The sequence below is a fragment of the Corapipo altera genome, unplaced genomic scaffold (assembly GCF_003945725.1).
Source record: "Corapipo altera isolate COAL_440 unplaced genomic scaffold, ASM394572v1 2c, whole genome shotgun sequence".
Lineage (NCBI taxonomy): Eukaryota > Metazoa > Chordata > Aves > Passeriformes > Pipridae > Corapipo > Corapipo altera.
Genome location: NW_020884923.1, coordinates 4,268,537 through 4,287,944, shown reverse-complemented (window position 1 = coordinate 4,287,944; position 19,408 = coordinate 4,268,537). Strand labels below are relative to the sequence as shown.

The window sequence follows — 19,408 nt, the reverse complement described above, 5'->3', positions numbered from 1 at the left end:
CCTCTTTCAACCCATCAGTTCCAAGTCTGGGTTTGGATCTCCCTGCTGTTCTTGCTAGGGATCTCCCAGTTTCTTTTCCCACTGTAGGTCTTCCTCATTGTGCTTTCGCTTGTCACATCCTGCACCTGCAGCCATTTTGTAGGTTATACATGTTCAGTTCCTTTCAGGCTAAAAAACACCCTTGTCCTAGAAGGGACAAGCTGGCGGGCAACGTTTTTTCTGCTGCTTCAATATATCCTCTTAGTATACACATACATTGAACTGAGAGAGTGTTACATGATTGTATTACAGCACATTCTCTTATAGAATCACATATCATTCTCTTAAGCTTTAGGTGTTTTAAGAAAAATAGGAGGAAGAGTTTTTGTGCTTATTTAGTTAATGTCTTAAAAGAAAAATATTTTGTAGTGAGAATTCTCTGGACAATTTTTTTGTTGGTGTTTTTTTCCCATTTTTTTTATCTTTTTAGAAAAATAGATTAGTATTTTGAAATAAAAGGACATTTTTCTTAAATTCTGTCCTAAAAAATACACAAAATTAAATTAAATTAACCTGTATTAAGTAGGCAGCAAAATCCCTGTGTAGGAAACTAAAGATAGTGTCAACTCAGTTTCAAAAAGATATACTTAATTACATAAAATTAAGCCAGACAGTCAGTAAAATGAAATAGATCCCTAGAGAGCTACTGTACTGAGTTAACGTTCTCACTATGTTCTTGCAATAGTACCAGAATCCAGTTTTCTTATCTGTGAGACTGCTTGTTCCAAAACGTATCCACTTACAGCAAATATATATGGTATACACAACATTGATTGTGTTGGTGCCTAAGGAAAGTTTTCAGTAACTTCCTAAACCAGTAATCTTATGTCTGTGACAATTACATAGGATGAGTATGCTTGAAAAAGAGACCTATACTTGTCAATTTATCTAACAATGGACTGATATCAATCATTTAATGAATGTAAATCTTCAATTGTGTTAATATTTAGGCTCAGAAGTAACTTCACTATCTGTATACCAAGATCAGTCAAGTTGCTAACAGTTGTAGGTTTATACAAGAGTGCTTAGAATTTTCATGTTTGTATTTGTTTAGTTTGTCCTTATATGGCATTTATTACTTTTTAAACAACTGATTAATTCTTGGCATAATTTTATAAACAAAGGGTGACCACTATGGACTGTCTGCATGCAGATGAAAGTAAACTTCGTAACTCCTCTTAAACACGGACCAGACAGCATGGCTGATTTTTCAAAACTGCTGTCTTATTTCTTTATGCCATATATACCACATGTGCTTGTGTCCATGGCCTGTGATTTGCTATACGGTTTAGAGTCCTTTTTTTTAATGCAGGGTCAATTATTCCTTCTGTCTTCCTTTTCCCAACATCATTTGACAAATATTTACAATATGCCATGTCTTGATGCCTTGACTTTCTTTGACTAAATATGCTAATGGAAAATATTTAATCAAGTTTCAGACTTGAAACAAGTTTCCCGTTCTTTGGTCTCATAGTAGCATAGTAGTTGCATGCTCTGCCAAAAAACCTTCTTCAAGTAAGGGACCCAAAAAACTCTAGCACAAACTGGTATTAAAATCCCATTCAAAAATTATGGTGTATGGAGGCTTGGGCATGGTGAGGGTGGGTTAAAAAACCCGCAAATCTAAGAAAACTCCAAAAGGCATTCAATAGGTTGTGTGCCAGTGAAGTGAAGCTGACTGGTTTCTGTGCAATTGCTCCTAATAACATACTTTAAGAAAAGCCTTTGAACAAACAAATAAATGTACCTTTCTTGAAGAATAAGTTTGTTTTCCTTCTTCCAGAAGTCTTTGAAGTCAGAACTGAATTCATGCCAAATACTGAAGAAAGAGTGTGGGGACACCTCTTTCTCTCCCATTTTTGGTTTCATACAGAAATAGGCTGTAGTTTCCAAAAAGCTGTCAAAGAAAGCAAAAACAGCAAATGTTACATTCCTCACTGATGTAATTTTTTTTCTTACTTAACATTGACATAGTATTTAATCATTCTTGGTAGCAGATCTAAAATGAAAGAATTCAAAATCATAACAGTTCTGAGCTTTTCATATACAGGCAGGTATATGAAGACGATTCTTCAGTGAAGTTGGGATCTGGCATTCATCATAAGTTCAGGTTTTGATCAAAGTATTTTCCATTTCAAAAGCTGCAGTGAATTCACTGTCCACAACCTTGCAAATCCAGATATCCACACCTGCCCAAATGCTGCTTTTCTGTTGTGTTTAAAGCTGTTATCAAAACACAGAGTGAAAGCCCATAAAGGACTGTAAATAAACTTCTCTGAGTTCTGCTAGATCTATACTACAACACAATAGATTAGGTTGGAGCCTACACAGAAATATTAAAACTCAAACCTGCTGTGTACTAAACAAGAAATGACACAACAGAAAACTGGGCCAGGAGTAGCTGTGCCAAAAAACAGGTGCCCATCGTGACTCTACCAGAAAAATCTGACAATCTCTTCTCAACACAAAAAATGTAAAACTAATATAGTAAACACAAAAACTACCCGAGTATGAACACTGATGAAACGCAAAGGTCATATTTCCAACACTAAGTGAGGACTGCGACTGCAACTAAACTTAACATATTTCTGTGTTTGAAATGCTTCTATTTTATTTCAGGAATGTTACAGGAAGGTAAAGAATAATTATGTAAAAAATATTTGTTTGATTAAGTATTATTACATTTTATTTTTTCACTTTATGTTTTGCAAATACTGGACATTTTAAGAACGTTTTTCCCCATCTGAAGCTCAATGTAGGAGCCCCTGGGGAATTTTTAATTTTATGAAAAATTCAATGGAAAACTGTATCTTGAAATATAATCGTAGGTGCTTTGTTCAGTGATCTATTATTACCCATTGACTCCAGTAGTAATTTTCTATGAAACATACATCACAGTTTTAATCAATGTAATTGGGGGGAAAAAAATGCAATTCCAGTTAAATAGATGGAAATGTCATTTTAGTCACAGCTGTATCTTCATTCATGAATTATGATGGTGACAATAATATACAAAGATTCAGCCATTCAGAAGAGTCAGTCTCACAAAGTCTGCATGAAACTGTCCTAGTTCTCAAAATCCAATATTCCAGTTGTTTTCCCCAATGTGAAAAATAAATATCTACATACATTATCCTATTTCTCAATAAAAAAAGTCTAGAGCTTAAAAAATTAACATTAGTTTACCAATCAAATTCTATATGCTTTTCCTCATTATTTTTATTTCATGTTTTCTGCTGAAGCAAACTGAAGCTGTTGAGCAACAAAATTGTAGCACAGAAAAATACAGAAAACATTTTCATTTTTAAAACCATGGCATTTATACTCAAATGCCACCTTACCTGAGCATGCCATTTCTTCAGCTCTCTCAGTTAGCCTACAATGGCACTCTGTTCTGTAAGTCAGTGCTTGGTTAATACATAGAATACCTTTTTTTACGGTTGTATTTATTGTTTTTTAAAAATGATTTATAGATAAATAATACTTCTGATTTAAATATTCCATTTTGCTTACCTATATACATTTCCCCCCCAGTTTTATACTGAGGAAAATATTTATCATCTATCCTGTGATCCCACATAATTCCTCAAAAGAGAATATCCCTGACATTCATCAGTCCGCTGCACTAGGTTTTAAACTTTTTGCCTACTGTCACATATTTTCAACTTTTTGCAAGACTGTAAATATATCAGGGAGATCTTTTGGTTTTCCTCCCAGTCTCTTCCCCTGGATTTACAGTTCTGAAGCTGGCTAGTGGGGGAGTCGTATTAAGGTCTCATTTGACTACTCAGAACGAACTGACAATATTTTTGAAGGACCATGAGAAATAAAGAACAAGAGAGAAATCTGAAGGCATCAGCTCAGTCAATGGCTTATTATTTAAGTTCTATGAATAAAGGCCACTAATGGTTTACAGAACACAGAAAGACACATTCAAATAAGAAGCCTTGTTTTGAGAAATATGTTTTCAAAACATTTTGCAAATGAGAATAATGAGAAAGGAATTTGATGGTGAATGACCGTCAAGCCAGAATTCCATCACAGGAAAACATCCCAAGAAACAGGAAGCCAATCAAAATAAAATTCATACTGCATAGAAGAATGCTCAATTAAAAAAAAAAAAAAAAAAGAGATAAACAGCACTAACTCTTCAATTATTACAACTATCCTCTTTGAGAAGCAGGAGATAGCCAATGTTTTTTTCCTCTGGTGACTGAAAATCTCCCTGAAGAACACTTGTATAGCCGGTATAACCTTACACATGCATACAGCTGTGTCTAATAGTTGTAAGGTAATTAGTAGGTTTATAGAAAGAAGAGAAATGCTCATACAGGTTGTTTGCCTCCCTGACAGTTACTCTGGGAGGTAAGGGAAATAAGCCATCTGTGAAATGTGAAGCAGCAGCAGCGTAGCAGGTTGTCATTGTTAACACGTCACACCTTTCTAATGCCCAGTAACAATGCACAAGACATCAGCTGCAACACAGTAATACTTCAGGGCACAAATCTCCATGAATCAAATATTTTTTTTTTGCTATACATAGAGATCAAACAGTCAAGACAGTTACTATATTTCTTCCAACCAGAGAGGTCTACCCTTATTCAGCAGGTTTTTTTAGATTGTGTTTAGATGACATACGGAAACCTGCTTGTTATACATTTGATGCTGTCATTTTTGTACTACAAGACAAAGTGGCGAAATTCACACATGAAAGACAAAGCAAACAAAGCAAATCCAAATGCATCAAATAATAAAACATGGACAGCAGTAAATCCTCTCTGTTACCATGGTCTTTAAATATCTGAAATGGAAATGTTTACATATGTCAAACTAGACATATCTCAAAGCTGATTTTGGGAGGGGACATACATTTTAAATACCAAGAGAAATTTGGATGACATTGCCATAGCCCCAAGACTAGACACCATCCTTTCAAACTTCAGCCAGGCAGTAAATATCTTTTCTCTGATGCTTTTCTCTCAGGCAGCCCAATCAAATGTTCCTATTGATTCTTCAGCCCATTTTGAAACAAAACATCTGCAAGTACCGCTGTTGCTAGTCCTGACTAGGAATAGAATTTTTTTATCAAATAAGGGACTAGAGTTCAAAAGTCTTTTGTTTCTATACCCAAATTAATTTCTGCAGCATACAACCTTGAGAAACTCATCTGACCTCTCTGACTTTCATTTAATCTATCTGTAAAATTAATCATTTATTATGAAACAAGTATTGCAAAGCTTGTTTAGTGTCCATTTCTCAAATGAAAATGTTCCTGGTTTTCCATATGATTCCTGAGTGTCTTAAAGGAAAAGAACGTGCATTAGAAAAGATCTTGCAGTCATGGGAGAGGGAAGGAAGGGCATGCAAGTTATTTTCCAGGATTAAAAGAGGTAAAGGAGGTCACTGCCTTTGCTTCAAACAGCCTGACTTTTCAAGCATGATTAAAAATAAGCCAGTGATGACCACACCACTGTCTTATCCTGACATGGCAAAAGCAAGAATTCTTTAAACAGCTTTCAGACTGGGTTTCATATCCCTCATATCGGTCCTGAAGGAGAACTAAATAGCATCGACTCTCTCAAAACAATGTAAGAGTTGCTCATCCCTGACAAGTAAGTAAGGAAATAAGATTAAGATAGTTAGTTCCTTTTCTCCCTTTTTTGTCTTCCAATTTCCTTGGTTCAAGTGTTCGTGTAATTCAGAAAAATTACTGCAGACTGAGATGTCTGAACTCACTGTTTACTCTTACTCAAATGTGGAAATTTGATGAATGAATCACTGGACTTTTCTCTGTGCTCCCTTGAGTACAACTATGAGACTATGAAAGTGATTCTTCTATTTGGAGGGAAGAAAGGAATGGGTGTAATAACAGCCAAACCAAATTTAATCACATGAGGAAGAAAAGAATTATTCACATTGCAAATGGGTCGTTGACAGCATTTCTAGCTAATAGATCTGACCCATTAGGAATATTTTAAGAGCAGCTATAGATTATTCAGCATTTTTTTCCGTTCCATTCTGAAACCAGTTAGCAAAAAGTTGCAGACAGTGATTCAGATTCAAGTCTTCTGTCTGTGATGCATTGGTCAGTTTATAAACATGTATAACATATGTTTGTACATATGCGAGTATGTATGCAAATGTACGCAGTAGATCACACAAAGTAGAGGGAGAGGATATAGAGCAGCTGGAAACAACAAAAATACTTCCTTTGCTGAAAAAAAAAAGGAAAAAGAAAGTAATAAGGAGACAAATCAACAATACTAAGCAACAGACAGAGTAGGTTCATCTCAACATTATTTGATCAGGCTTCTGTGGCCAAAAAAAATAGCAAAGTAACCATAGGTACAGACATGCCTTGGCTGACTTTTCTGAGGAATGGTGGACATACGCACCAACAGGCATCCAGTTTCCCCATACAGCAAACTAAATCACATGCAAAGGTAAAGGGTTGTTTCAATGTGGACTTAAAAGCAGAAAAAAGTGTTTCTACAACTCTACACTGTTTAACAGACTACATATTTTGGTTGCAGTTCAAACCTGGATATTCTTGGCTATTTAGGTTTGCCTCTATAATTTGCTAAGCATTATGTATGTACGTTTGAGATTAAGAACAGGTACTGTTAGTGGTGGTACTATGTTAGTTCTGTGAAGCAGTTGTGTTTCAGAAGCAGTTCTAAGTCAGGTTGTCGCTGCTAAGGTGCATTTTAGTTTGATTAAACTCACAAATAGAATTTGGAACTAAGCATAGTGTACCAAAAGAAAGAAGGCAAAAGGGAAAGGAAAGGCTGTATGTGCCTCCTACTGCTTTAAATCTGACATGAGTTGTATTTAAAGCCAAAACCAGTTGGTGGGAATATAAGCCTGTTCAGTGTTGATTCTGAATTGTTGCCTGCATAGGGAAGATGAGTACAATATATAGGTAACAGTACTTGCTTCGTGGAAAAGCTAATCGTTTGAATCATCATAATAATTCTTGTTTTCTTTTATAAAGTGGCCAAGACTTTGTATGTATTCTCTTTGTGTACTCAACATCTGAAAGCGCTAATGAGAGTTAGTCTTCAGACAGAATATCAAGCAGTTCAACAAAGTAACACAAAGCTATGTAAAATGAAACAGAATCAGTATCCTGGTTATTGAGATAGCACAAGATTGCAAGAAACTTTATGGGCATAGTATCCTGAGAAGACTGCATTTTGTTGAGGGTCCTTCTCTGCACTATAACTTCACATCACTTTCTTCACCTTCTTTTTTTTTTTTTTTAAATTATCATTGCCTCTCCTCAGTGCGGTCCCTTGTCCTGCATAATTACAAGTAAGAAAATATAAAAGTAAATATAGGTTCATTCAAGATATCTAGTACTTAAATGCTGGTAAGAAATTTCTTGTTGTTCTTTATTTTTTGCTCCTTTTTATTAAGGAAGAAAAGAAACTTTCTTATATTAAAAAGAAAGTTGAGATAATATGCCAGTTTCAGTTAGCTGCCAGAACCATTAATCTCTTCTTTCATTTGCCAATTTATATTGTGTAACTACGTATTTTGTAATATTGTTCCTTAAAAAACAAAGGTCTCAAGAGATTTTTCCTTTCCTCTAAAAAAAAATCTGCCAAACATTTGCAATGTTTTGAATCCTAAGTCATCTCCCTCATCTCTAGTCCCTTGCCTCCTATAAATTCATATTAAACAGAAAAGTTTTTTATTGCTCCAACATATGAAAATTAACAGCTTCAATAACAACTCTACCTTTGAAGTACTATTTGTTTTTTCTCCCAACAAAAGCCCAACAAAAAGCATCCAAGGGGAAGAACAGAAAAAATGTTTCGATAGGCTGGTCTGTCTTGTTCATGAGAATTTTGACACCCTCCTTCCCAGTACTAGGAATGTTTTACAGCTTTAATGTTCATCTACAATGATCAATATTATCAATTGTACATATTGATTAGTAACACAAATGAACCTTCCACATTTTATACAGGTGGCAGCAGACCCACTAGCTGAAGCAGAGCACAGATTGTGACACAGTCTTAAATTCAATAGGTACTAGGAGTATAACTTTGCACTCAAACATTTTGTGAAAACTAAAATTTTAGGTAGACTGATGATCCCATGGTGCTAACAATGAATAAACCCTTCACATATCAGATTACCACTTCAACATCAGTTTAAACTGTTATTCCAGAGTCTTATAGTTACTTGATTCAACGGGTCGGTATTTCTTTGGTACTGTCTTTCATGAACAAAGTGCTTCGTAACAGAAGGTTACAAAGCAGCAACATAATACGGCCATAACTAAATTAAATTATACTTCTGTTGAAAAGTGAATTTGAGCAATGAGATTTTCACAATCTTTTTAATTTAGAAAATAATTTTATCAGGTCCAGATTAAGTTATATTGGTTGGGTATGATGAAATTTGCCAAATAATAGGATTAGGTGCTAAATTTCCTCAGGAGGGATCTATCTTGGAAGACAGAACTTTTCTGATGACAAAAAAAATACAGTGTTTAAAAAGTTATTCTGCATAGACTGAGTCAGCCTCTTTCCATTTGAAAATCAAAGGTCAGGAAATGGAGGTTAGAAGCATTTTTGCTACCTTCATTGTATCACATACAAAGCACTTGTTATCTACAGTTCACCCAGTATTTGGGGTTTATGTGAAGCTAAATTCTGTTGTGCATATTTAAAGGTTAAGTCTCTGTTCAAGAATATTATTCAGATTAAAATAAGAATTGAGAGAATACATTAGAAACTGAACTAACTTTGTGTTCTTTTTCGTGTCCAACATTTGTATTTTAACAGGCCACTATGATAAAAAAAAAAAACACATTTTTAACATGCCTCTTTAAATGCATTTTTAATTTGGATGTGCTTTTTCAAGTCATTTTAAAATAACAATTTTAAACTGGTTCAAACTCTCTCTCAAAAACTTGGCTTGAGGTAGTTACAGTTCCCTAGATGCACTGGTGTTATTTTTAATCCATGTAATCTGAACACTTTGCAGGAACGTATAGGCTCTCTTTCTTGGAGTTTAATGCTTTTAATTTTATGTGTGGATATCATAGCTAAGATGCTATGAAGGCACATGGATAGATCTGTGCTAAACTGGCCATAGACAATATAAGCATGTGTAGAAGAGTGTTATGTAATTGTGTGCACTGGAAAGTCAGGCTCAGCAACATATCCAAGAGAAAACTATTTTCCTCTCTTAAAAAGACTAACATATGAGCTTCAAACATATTAAACAACCCTTAGAAAATCGAGGAAATAAGACTTTCCCAGTAGACACAGAATAGAGTGGCAGAATGAATTTCAACAGCACTGATCTGACACACAAGCTCCTAGCCTCAGTGCTGTAAGAAACAGCTAAATGCCTCATGTTAAAGCCCAGCCTGACTTCAAATATTTCTATTAACACAGCTCATCTTCATTGTCTAGCACAATGGAGGGTTTCTGAGCAATCATTATTTCTTAAAGAGGTTATAATTACATATGGAAGTAATGCATAACTGTTGTGCACTAAATACTGTGTTATGTTTTTTCAATTTATTTACATCAACCTCAGCCTTGTAATCTGCCTGCTTTCTTGGTATGGCTCTCTTTTATAACTGAAATTCATGCAAAGGAAAGGTCAGATTTATCTACAAAGATAATAATAACAATTATATAATGAAATAATAATTTGTCTTAAATCTACAACAGATTATTTAGATATCTAGACAGAAACCACACAAATGGTTTACCAAATTTCAGGTACACATAATATTAACCCATGCTCTAAGAATATCATTCAGTATAGATTAAATTTTATATATATAAATTGACAAAAATACACTCTAAATATAGCAAGTGAAATTAATGTACAGAGGGTTTTGGGCATAATCATGTTCTCTTTTCCATTTTGGTGCTCAAGTCAAACTCAAAATTCAGTTTCTATTCTTTGAAAATTATAGAATAAAAATGCCCTGAAATACTTGGGTATTAGAGAATTTTAAATGTCTCGTGATACACTTTCATCTTAACCCTTTGAGGTTGCTCTGTAGAGTGTTCTTACTTAATTCTATGTTCAAGAGCTCTCTTCTTAACATGCATCCACTAATATCACCATAGGCCAGCACAACTATGAATTGAAATAATCCAGCCTTTGCTGAAAACTCAACTGTTTTCATGGGGGCTTTCATATTCTCAGAATCAATTACAAGAAAATACTATGAAAGACAGTTGAAAGACTTCAATATCTGTCTTGATGAACTGTCAAGTTGAAAAGGTCTTTATGTGCATTTTTTCAAATGTTAAGCATTTAAGATTCAACTACCAAGTTATCCCAATATATTCCCTTCATAGTGGTGACAGTATCTTGGTATAGATGAGTAGAGAAAATGGGTAGCATTTTCTAAAGTATTAAGTCTAAATTAGAAGGTGGAAGCCACTGGAATTATAAGAAATGTTGTAATAAATAACCATATCACTCTGGATCTGTGAATACTCAATATTCACACATACAAGTAAAGCTAAATAAACCATACTGCTTTGGCCTGGGAGCACTGCCTCATGTCTGGAGGAGTTGTTCCCACCCCCTTCCAAGGATTACAAAAAGGCTTCATGGTTTTTCTGGTCTGGGGTGACCATTTCCCTAGTTTTCTTTAGGATGAAGAAGGAACTTTTACATCCCCAACAGACTGATTAAGGTAGAACCATCTTATAGGCAGCAGTTGAGAAAAGAAGGGTGTAAGGTTATCTCATGAAAATCATTCATTTAAGACAGTGCAGAAGGGATCTGGCCCACTAAAGCTGCTTCTGAACTAGTTCGTTAAGGCAATCAAGAAACAAGGCAACAAGACTGAGAAATAAAACTGAGGAAGAGTAAAGAGACAGTATTTTTTTTTCCTAGTCACTTCATCTCCATGTATGAGAAGAACAGTGGAGTTTCAGTATCAGGCTGAAGCAAGCCCTACACTGTGAAGGGCTTGTGGATGGCAGCCTTCCATCAGCTGGAAATTGTTATGGAAGGAATGACCTACATCGTACAGATTACTACTGGTTGGTTTCCGGATGAGTTAATGCAGTTGTGACCTAATTAAATCCCCTCCCTGACGTTCTACTTTTCTATTTGCCTATACATTACAAAACCATATAATAATACTTAAAGTAAATCTTAATATACAACAAGAAAGCATCCACTGTAGTGGTAAATTGACATAAGAGTAAAAAAGTCATGTTATCCACATTTAAGTCACAGTCATTGCAAATGTGAACACTGTACTATGAAGGTCTTAGGAAACAATCTAACCAAACAGCTCAGGTGGAAAATATGATGAAAGAAAAATCCTATTGAACATAATCAGAAGCTGATGCACAATGGAGAGGCACTGGAGCTAATCACAGACACACACAAGCATTTTATTTCAGCTGCAACAGCTCGAGAGGAGTATCTTGAATTTTTGAAGGTTACTTGGTGAAACCACCTGCTGGGAATAAACTGGAAGCCAAAAAATATGCAACACTGAAATATTTTAATTTCTGTATTTTTTTCCACTCATTACATTAGCTACATGTTTTTTTTGTCTTTTTTTTTTTTTTAATCCTCAGTTTAATGCCATAGTATTTATTTTGGGTTTATCAAATTATTTTAACTATATTGTTTTTAGGGTGTTACTTAGCTGTATTATGATCAATGTTACTTAGCTGTGTAACTGTAGTTGATCCTTTAACTATTATCCTTTATCTTTTACTATGGGATCTAAGAATGAATCCTCTACATTAACTTTGGAATAAGTTGCTTAAAGATCAGTTTACACTGCAGAACATTAGATCTCTGAATTGTATCCCAGTGTGTTAAAAGTTATATTACCATTTGTTCATACTATCACTGTCATTAAATGCAAACTAATTTAAAACTAATAAAATGAAATTATTTTTCTAAGCAAGTAGGCGGTCATCTTTAAAAGCAAAGATGATGCTCTTACAGGCAAAATCAATCCTACAAATAGTTAAGGACTTCTGTTGTTTGGCAAATATTTTCAGAAAAGGACGAGGACTTCATCTTTCAGGATAAGATTAATTACCCATTTTTCAGCAGAGACTTTCTGACATAACTAAACTGCTGGTTAAGTTTCCATTACTGCATATTTACAGGTCCTGATATTTTGTCAGAGACAGGATACTAATCTAGAATGATCCAAACTGTTTAATAGTCTGTAAGCTCCTTCTATACACATTTCCTTTGCTCACCAAGTATTTATTTTCTGCTGATCCAACTAATGTATACCTACAGTCTGAAATGTATTACTGTAAGCAATTCTAGTCTGCACGCTGGGAGCCACACAGCGAGAAAAGAGACATAACAGTAAAGGAACCAACAAAGGATGAATGGTCAAAGAGTAGTGAAAGACAGAGTCCAATAGCATATTCTTGCCTTTCAGTTAAAAGTTTTGTGCTGTTGTTTTGCCTTTCTTTTTTTTTTTTTTTTTTAAGCTACATACCTCTCTCCATTCTAAGCTTCTCACCAGTTTATTTCAATCATTAACTCAATTTTCACTTTAACTTTACAGTTCACTTTTGGAAACAATCCAAAACACTGTGTGGAGGGTAGTGAGGTGGGAGGAACTTTTAATGTTTTAAAGGATTACCAGACTTAGGTGCTACATTTCGAGGTGTTGCTTTTCAGCAGTGCCATTGTACCATACTCTCTGCTATTTCTCTAAGTGTCATCAGCTTGTCAGTTCATAAGCAGGTGTAAAGCTTTGTTCCTCCCCAAGTCTCATGTTCAGCGAAGCCAATGGAAGTCTGCAAAGACTGTTGTGTCAGGAGATTTTTTTTTTTGCAGGGAATTTAAAAGTAAACATTTCTCTTCAAAATTAATGTCATTTTGTTGCTACAGCAAAAGAAAGCCACAACACATTTCTAACTGGATTATTAAAAGTCTTGAAAACAGAAGAGGTGCCTGGGAGGCTGCACTTAGGAAGCACTTAAAAGTCTAAAAATCACTGGAATGTGCAAGTAATGGGAGCAAATTATAAATAAACCAAATAAAAATATCCTGACATGGAAAGATGAGCATTCCATACCAAGCCACACACATCCTAAATTCCCCTGTTGATACTTACGTCAAAAGGCAGAAAGTCCTCTATTTGATCTTTTATAAAAGAAATATATATTCTCGTTATGCATTCTTAAACAATTTTCAGCATACATTGTCTCTTACATGAGTGCAGTATGAGTAAATTATAATAAATATGAGTAAATTATATGAAATATAAGTAACTGGGCAATTTTCAGTGCTACTGCACTGAATTTAGAATCTGATGCTTCATTTTTAGACTGAGAGATAGCAGGAAAAATTGGAGATCATCTGACTATGTCTCGGATATAAAACCCAAACTCCTCCAGTTCAATTTTTTAATAATTCCCTAGGTGTCATTCCAAGAAGACATGAATGGGGGAAAAAAGATCATCTTAACTATTTCAGTGGAAGAGAGATCAGTGTTACAAGTCTGGATTTATTTTCTTCTGAAAAAGACATGAATCTGGAAGCCCTCCAAGAAGATCAGAACTCAATAGTGGGTGAGGTATTATAAGAAAGTAATAAAGCTACATGCTATTCCTGTAGAGTTATTCAAGTAGCAAGGCAGAGGACCTTCAGCTTCACTGTTTCTAGTAATGCTGCTTCTAGTAATTCCAGTCAGGTTGTTTACCTACTGATTTTTCAGAAATCAAGTGCAAGAAGAGTAACTAACTAATTTCTGATTATAAGTCTGCAAAATTGTATTGTTGCTGTTGTTATTACCTTTTATCCTAGCATGGTAAACAAGACACCAGTTGTCATATTATTTGAACACCAATTTTGTTGCAGTCTTGGTTCCTACTTGCTGTGGATACTGTGATCAAAGTCTACCTCATTCTAAGATTTTATTAAGCATACCTGGAAACAATAATGCTTTTAATTTTTTCTTGCTGCTTAAATAAAATCACATCTTGAAAAATTAAAGATATTTAAAGCTAAGTAAATGAAAATACAGAAAACAGAGAACTCTTGTTCCTTTGTGGAAAGTGTACTGTATCTCCCAGTTTTTAAAGATGCTAAATTTTACTTATAATGTAATTTAATTGTTATACACAGTTATGTGATTTGACCATATACTATGAGTCTTGGACAGATTTAAAGTTAAGAAAAAGGGCACCGAATTGAGGACTCCTAAAATATGAAAGCACCTCTTTCCCCCTCCTCCTCTTTCTTTTCTGTTTTACTTCATTTGCCTCCCCCCAAAACTAGTGTTTTTTACTTGACAGTATTTCACAGTTTCTCAAGCATTTAGCAATGAGGATCTAATTGGAAAGTGCCAGGTTCTTTCTTATTACACTTTATCAATATTGTTAAGGGAATGATGTAATTGTTTGGGGTTTGGTGAAGACATTCCATGTCACTTCAGTGTTAATACCAGGCTGGAGCCTTCCTTGTCTGCCTGCGTAAGCTAGATAAACACAGACCTGTGTGCTTTCTTCTCATCTCAGGATACTTACTCAGAGAGATCTTGGAACATATGCCTATTGCGAGCTAAACATTTCACTTTTCATTTTATCCATGTGCCAGAAATCCATTCCTTGGATAAACACTTTACATACTGACACTCTTAAAGTCACTAAACACGATAAATAAAGAGAGAATACATCATTTCAAAACTGATTAAACATTTTCTCACTTGTGACAAATGAACAGCTATACACTGTATGGAGTCCCTGGAGCAGACATTCCATTTTCTTTGTCTTCATTTTGTATGTAAGATTAACTTTCCACTTCAGTTCATCTGTTGCACAATTGAGCTTTTTTAAAATACACATTGCTGCATTTTCTTCAAGTCATTATTCATTTCAGAAATATTTTTTCTTATTGATGCAAGAGTTTTTCTTTTAGACTTTCCTATTTTAATGGAGACATCAGCTTTAATATTTTGCGCCCAAACTAACCAAGAAAAAAAAAGAAGAAAATTCATAGTTTTTAATGAAAGGTAAAGAAATGCTTTCATGCAGTAGACCTGAACTTATACATGGGCTGAAGTTATCCACTTCAACAAGGAAAATCCAAGCACATTAATCACATTAACTTTGCTCCATCTAATCCATCACTTTTCCTTGCACTACTTGCTTGCCTAGTCATCCTATGCACTGCTATTCTACCTATGATTAGTCAAATGTAACTAATCTTTTATTTAGCTTTTTAAGCTCTCATCTTCTTTTTCACCCACGCCTGCCAAAACGGATCCCAAGCATTTTATTTCTAAGCTAAATTAAAGATCTTAGTGAAATAATTACACATAATACTAAAACTATACATGGAGTTGTCTTCAGTATTTTAACAAATCCACTAATCTAATCAAGAATTTTAGTGGAAAGGTGGAAGGAAGAAAGAAAATGTAATGTAGATACTAGTACAAAATTACTTTATTCCGATATGGTCCTAGTATAATTCCTCATATGTTCCACAAAAGATTGTGCCTGTGAATATCCTTGCTAGATATTCACAGTAAAGAGGAAGAATGAAGCTGAGTTTTCTTCTTTGACAAACTATAAAAAAGGAACTGCTACATTCAACATTGCAGGAGAAGAAAGAATTAGGACAAGTCAGAAGGAGGAGACCGAGCTAAATAAGAGTCTATGGAGTAGTTTTCTTTCTTGTCCCATATTATGGATGCTAAATAAGCCCATAGGAAGTTTCTGATATTATGGTTCTGGCCTAGTCAGGGAGAAAGAGTAGAATAGAGAATGAATTAGACACCAAAAGATAATGACGAGTCATAAGATTTCTGTACAGATTGCGGATTCTGTTGCTGTTAGATTTCTGTCAGTTTTTGACTTGTGGTCCAATCCTTTTTTTATAGGAGAAACCGTTTCCTTAAAAGAGCAGTCAGCTACCACAGAAATCTCCTAATAGCAGTATTTCTCTCAAAGCTTCATCGTGAAGGACAATGTTAAGGATAAGAATTACGTAACAGAGCAGCTAAACAAACCTAGGAAATGTCAGGAATGCCTTTCATATACTAGAGCAAGAGGTATGATACTAAGCCAAAGCAATATTCCCTTTGTTGCATTTTTTTCCATCATGATCCCGCACTACCAATGGTGGATCCACCATCTCCTCACAAGTAAGAAGGAAGGTTCTTCTGGCAGAGGAACACTCTACTCTTGGTTTCCTTTTCAGTTATTATCTTCAGTACATGGCTCAAGGGGACAGAGAGAAAATGTGGTGCCATGCCAGATGTCAGCAGCACTGTGACATTACTGCAGGCAGCAAATTTGGGTATCAAGGCCATAGAATGGCTAACAAATCATAATAAAAGCTAGAAACTTTTAGACTTGTATCTTTTACAGGAATCCTATTGAGACACTTCACAATTCTGGGAATATATAATGGATATATTCATTAGTATATATTCAGTAGCAGTGGTAGCTAGTACAAAAAGATGATGCTATATTTAGTGAAAGAAAAACAAACACAGACTGCCAGTTTCACTAAATCTGGACTATAAATGGTGTGGGTCATATTTTGATCTCTTGCTGGGACAGATAAAAATCTGTCACATTTAAACATTGCTTCTGCAGAACTCTTCCAAAACATCAGAAGAAACCACAAGTTATGCAATGCAGTGAGGTTCTCAATTTTGAAAACTTTCTCAGCTGCACACATCTGTAATGAAATTTAATGAGGTATTTTGGTTTTTGCTACAAGAAGTATTTGAAGATCTATTAGTAATTCTACAAAGGAAGTCACATTTAATTATACATATCATTAGTATATTAAAAAACAGATTATCATTCTTTGTTATAAAATTAACATTTTATAAGCACAGGAAATGTTACCTAATGAATAATGATTGTTTGGGGAATTTTCTGAATGACAGGAGTCACATACAATATCTGTCTAAAGAATTTCGAACTTTTCTCCTATTTGTCAAATTAAAATTTACAATAAATGAATATCACTTAGTTTTCTGAGTGTATTCCTATCACTGTTCAAAAATACAATAATGCTGGTTACCAGTAGAGCAACCTCTACAAAAACATATTTTTCAAAGAAAGGTTTTAGGCATTGTTCTTTCTTACCTTTTATGTGCTTCTGTTAGTGACTTCTCTTCATTTTCTTGGTCTATTTTAGCTGTAAAATTACAATCAAATAATTAGTAACAAGGTGAAAGATCGAGACATTTCAGGATATTTTTAATTGTAAATATGCCACGTGTAAGATGTGCAGAAACCACCTGAGGATATATTCATGTAGACCAATTCTGAAAGAAAAGCAAACAAACAAACAAAACCCCATCCAGCAAAAATCCACACAAACAAAACTACATAGACTTTGATAACCCAATTAAAAAGAAAGCCAAAACCATAACCACAAACACCCCCCCAAACTCAAAGCAAGCTCTGAAAATTAAAAAAAAAATAATAATCTTGCAGTAATATAAACAACAACAAAGTAATGAAAGTGACTTAAAAACAGATCTTAAATAATGATTACAAAAACTTAAATAATATGGAAACTTGTCTACTGAGAAAAAGCTGAATGAAGAGCAGGAAGGATTCTGCCTTATAGTTTTTCTAAAAGTTGCTTGACAGTTACAAATAAAAACTCTTCCCTCTCCGTGTACACACATCAATTAGTGAAGTACTAGAGCTATAGCAGGCCCATATGGAAAACATGACTGTTTTTATATGAAGGAAATTATCATTTAGTGAGCATGTGAAGGAAGTTACAAAAAAGAAACTGCCATTGTGACACATTGGTGAAAAAATTATCTATTTGCATTGTGTTTTCCCATAATTATTTTGTACCCATTCCACTTAATTTAGATGGGTATTCTGATACAAAAAAATTCATGAGAATATGCACATTAACTTAGGCATCACCAAGGTGCAAAGCAATCGGCAGTCTGCTCTGTGCATGTGTGCTTAGGTGAGATTTATATTTATGTAGATATTCAGGTAATACAACTCAAATCTGATTTAAGATCTCCATGCTTTAGCTGAAAGCTTTTTAGTTTGGTACTTGATTCTCCTTTTCAGTCTACTGGACTTCTGGCCTGCTAATTTGCAAGGACAATTTTAGGATTCCCAAGAGTCAGTAGGTTTTGGAACATGAAGAAGCTCTGAATTGTCCTGGTAACAAATGTCAATGGTATAAAATTCATACAGAAATCTAAAAAAGAAGAAACCTTTAAGCTACTTTTATTCCACTTTCCCCACATAGCTCTACAGTAATAATTAAAAATATTTTTCTATATTGTAGATACACTACCCCTGAAAAGGTAAATCCTAATTTTAAATTTTACAAAAAAGAGAAAAGCAATGGCATAATTAGGGTACAAAAATAAACACTGTTTTTTTGTTACAATGTTTCAGTCAACAGCAATTTGCAAAAACATACACTAAAATAGGCATGTGAAATCTGTAGCAAAGACACACAAATGGAATTTCCCTATACTTTCCGCAGTCACAACAATGATCAGAGTTTTGTCCAATGCTGCAAATACTTTTTATTAGTAGCAATGTAGTCTGCTGTGTAGGGTGGGCAGTGCCAGGACGTTTGCAGCAGGAAACACTGTATTTAGTAATCATTACTTGGAGACTTGGGCTCTATCATTGTTATGCTGAAATTGAAAAAAATCCCAGCAAACCACAAAAACTTGAAGGAGAGATGGATAAATGTTCTCAAGGAAACTGAAGAGCATGTGAATCTTGCCTGATTACAGGTCTCAATACCGACTTGAAACTCAGCCCAAATTCTTCAAAGGGTTTGTGAGGGCTTAAAACCCTTTTGAGTGAGCTTGAGCCCAGTGCTGAATGAATTTGGGCTGAGCTGGAGTTTTTCTTGAAAGCCTTGCATTGCTCTGGATAAGAAACCAGGTGACAGGCTGCAGCTTTGACAGAATTTCATTAATACTTTTTTTCTCTTCATACTTCAATCCAGAAGGTCAAGGTATGACTGGTAAAGACTAAGTTCAAAAGCGAATAAAAACTGCACACAAACTGCACACAAACTCCCCTGATGAAGAGAAATCAAATATCTCATTTTGCATTAACACGTTCACTAAGTATCTGTGAATACAACTTTAAAAATTAATCATTCTATTACTGAAAAATGTAATTTGAATTCTTTCAGTCAAACAATGCTTAGAAATGGAAGCTAGCATGTTCCAGCCTATGATAGTCTTGTAGTACATATGTCATATTCATAAGACATAATTCTTTCTATCATTTCTAGGACTGATGAAGTGGAATATCATTTGACCTGCCGATTTTGGGTCTTTTCTTCTTTATTTCAACTGTTCTATGCATGTGTACATACAATTATTTACCCACCAGCAATGGAACAAATATTC

The 19,408-nt window shown here is 34.6% G+C and overlaps 1 protein-coding gene across 1 annotated transcript in view; it reads right to left on the bottom strand.

The window, feature by feature from the left end:
* Positions 1-19,408, bottom strand: part of FMN2 (formin 2) — a 178,589-nt gene that overhangs the window by 16,649 nt on the left and 142,532 nt on the right. Inside the window, 2 exon segments of the mRNA XM_027657210.1 lie at positions 1,787-1,936; positions 17,133-17,184. Coding sequence (XP_027513011.1) covers positions 1,787-1,936; positions 17,133-17,184 — 202 coding nt within the window.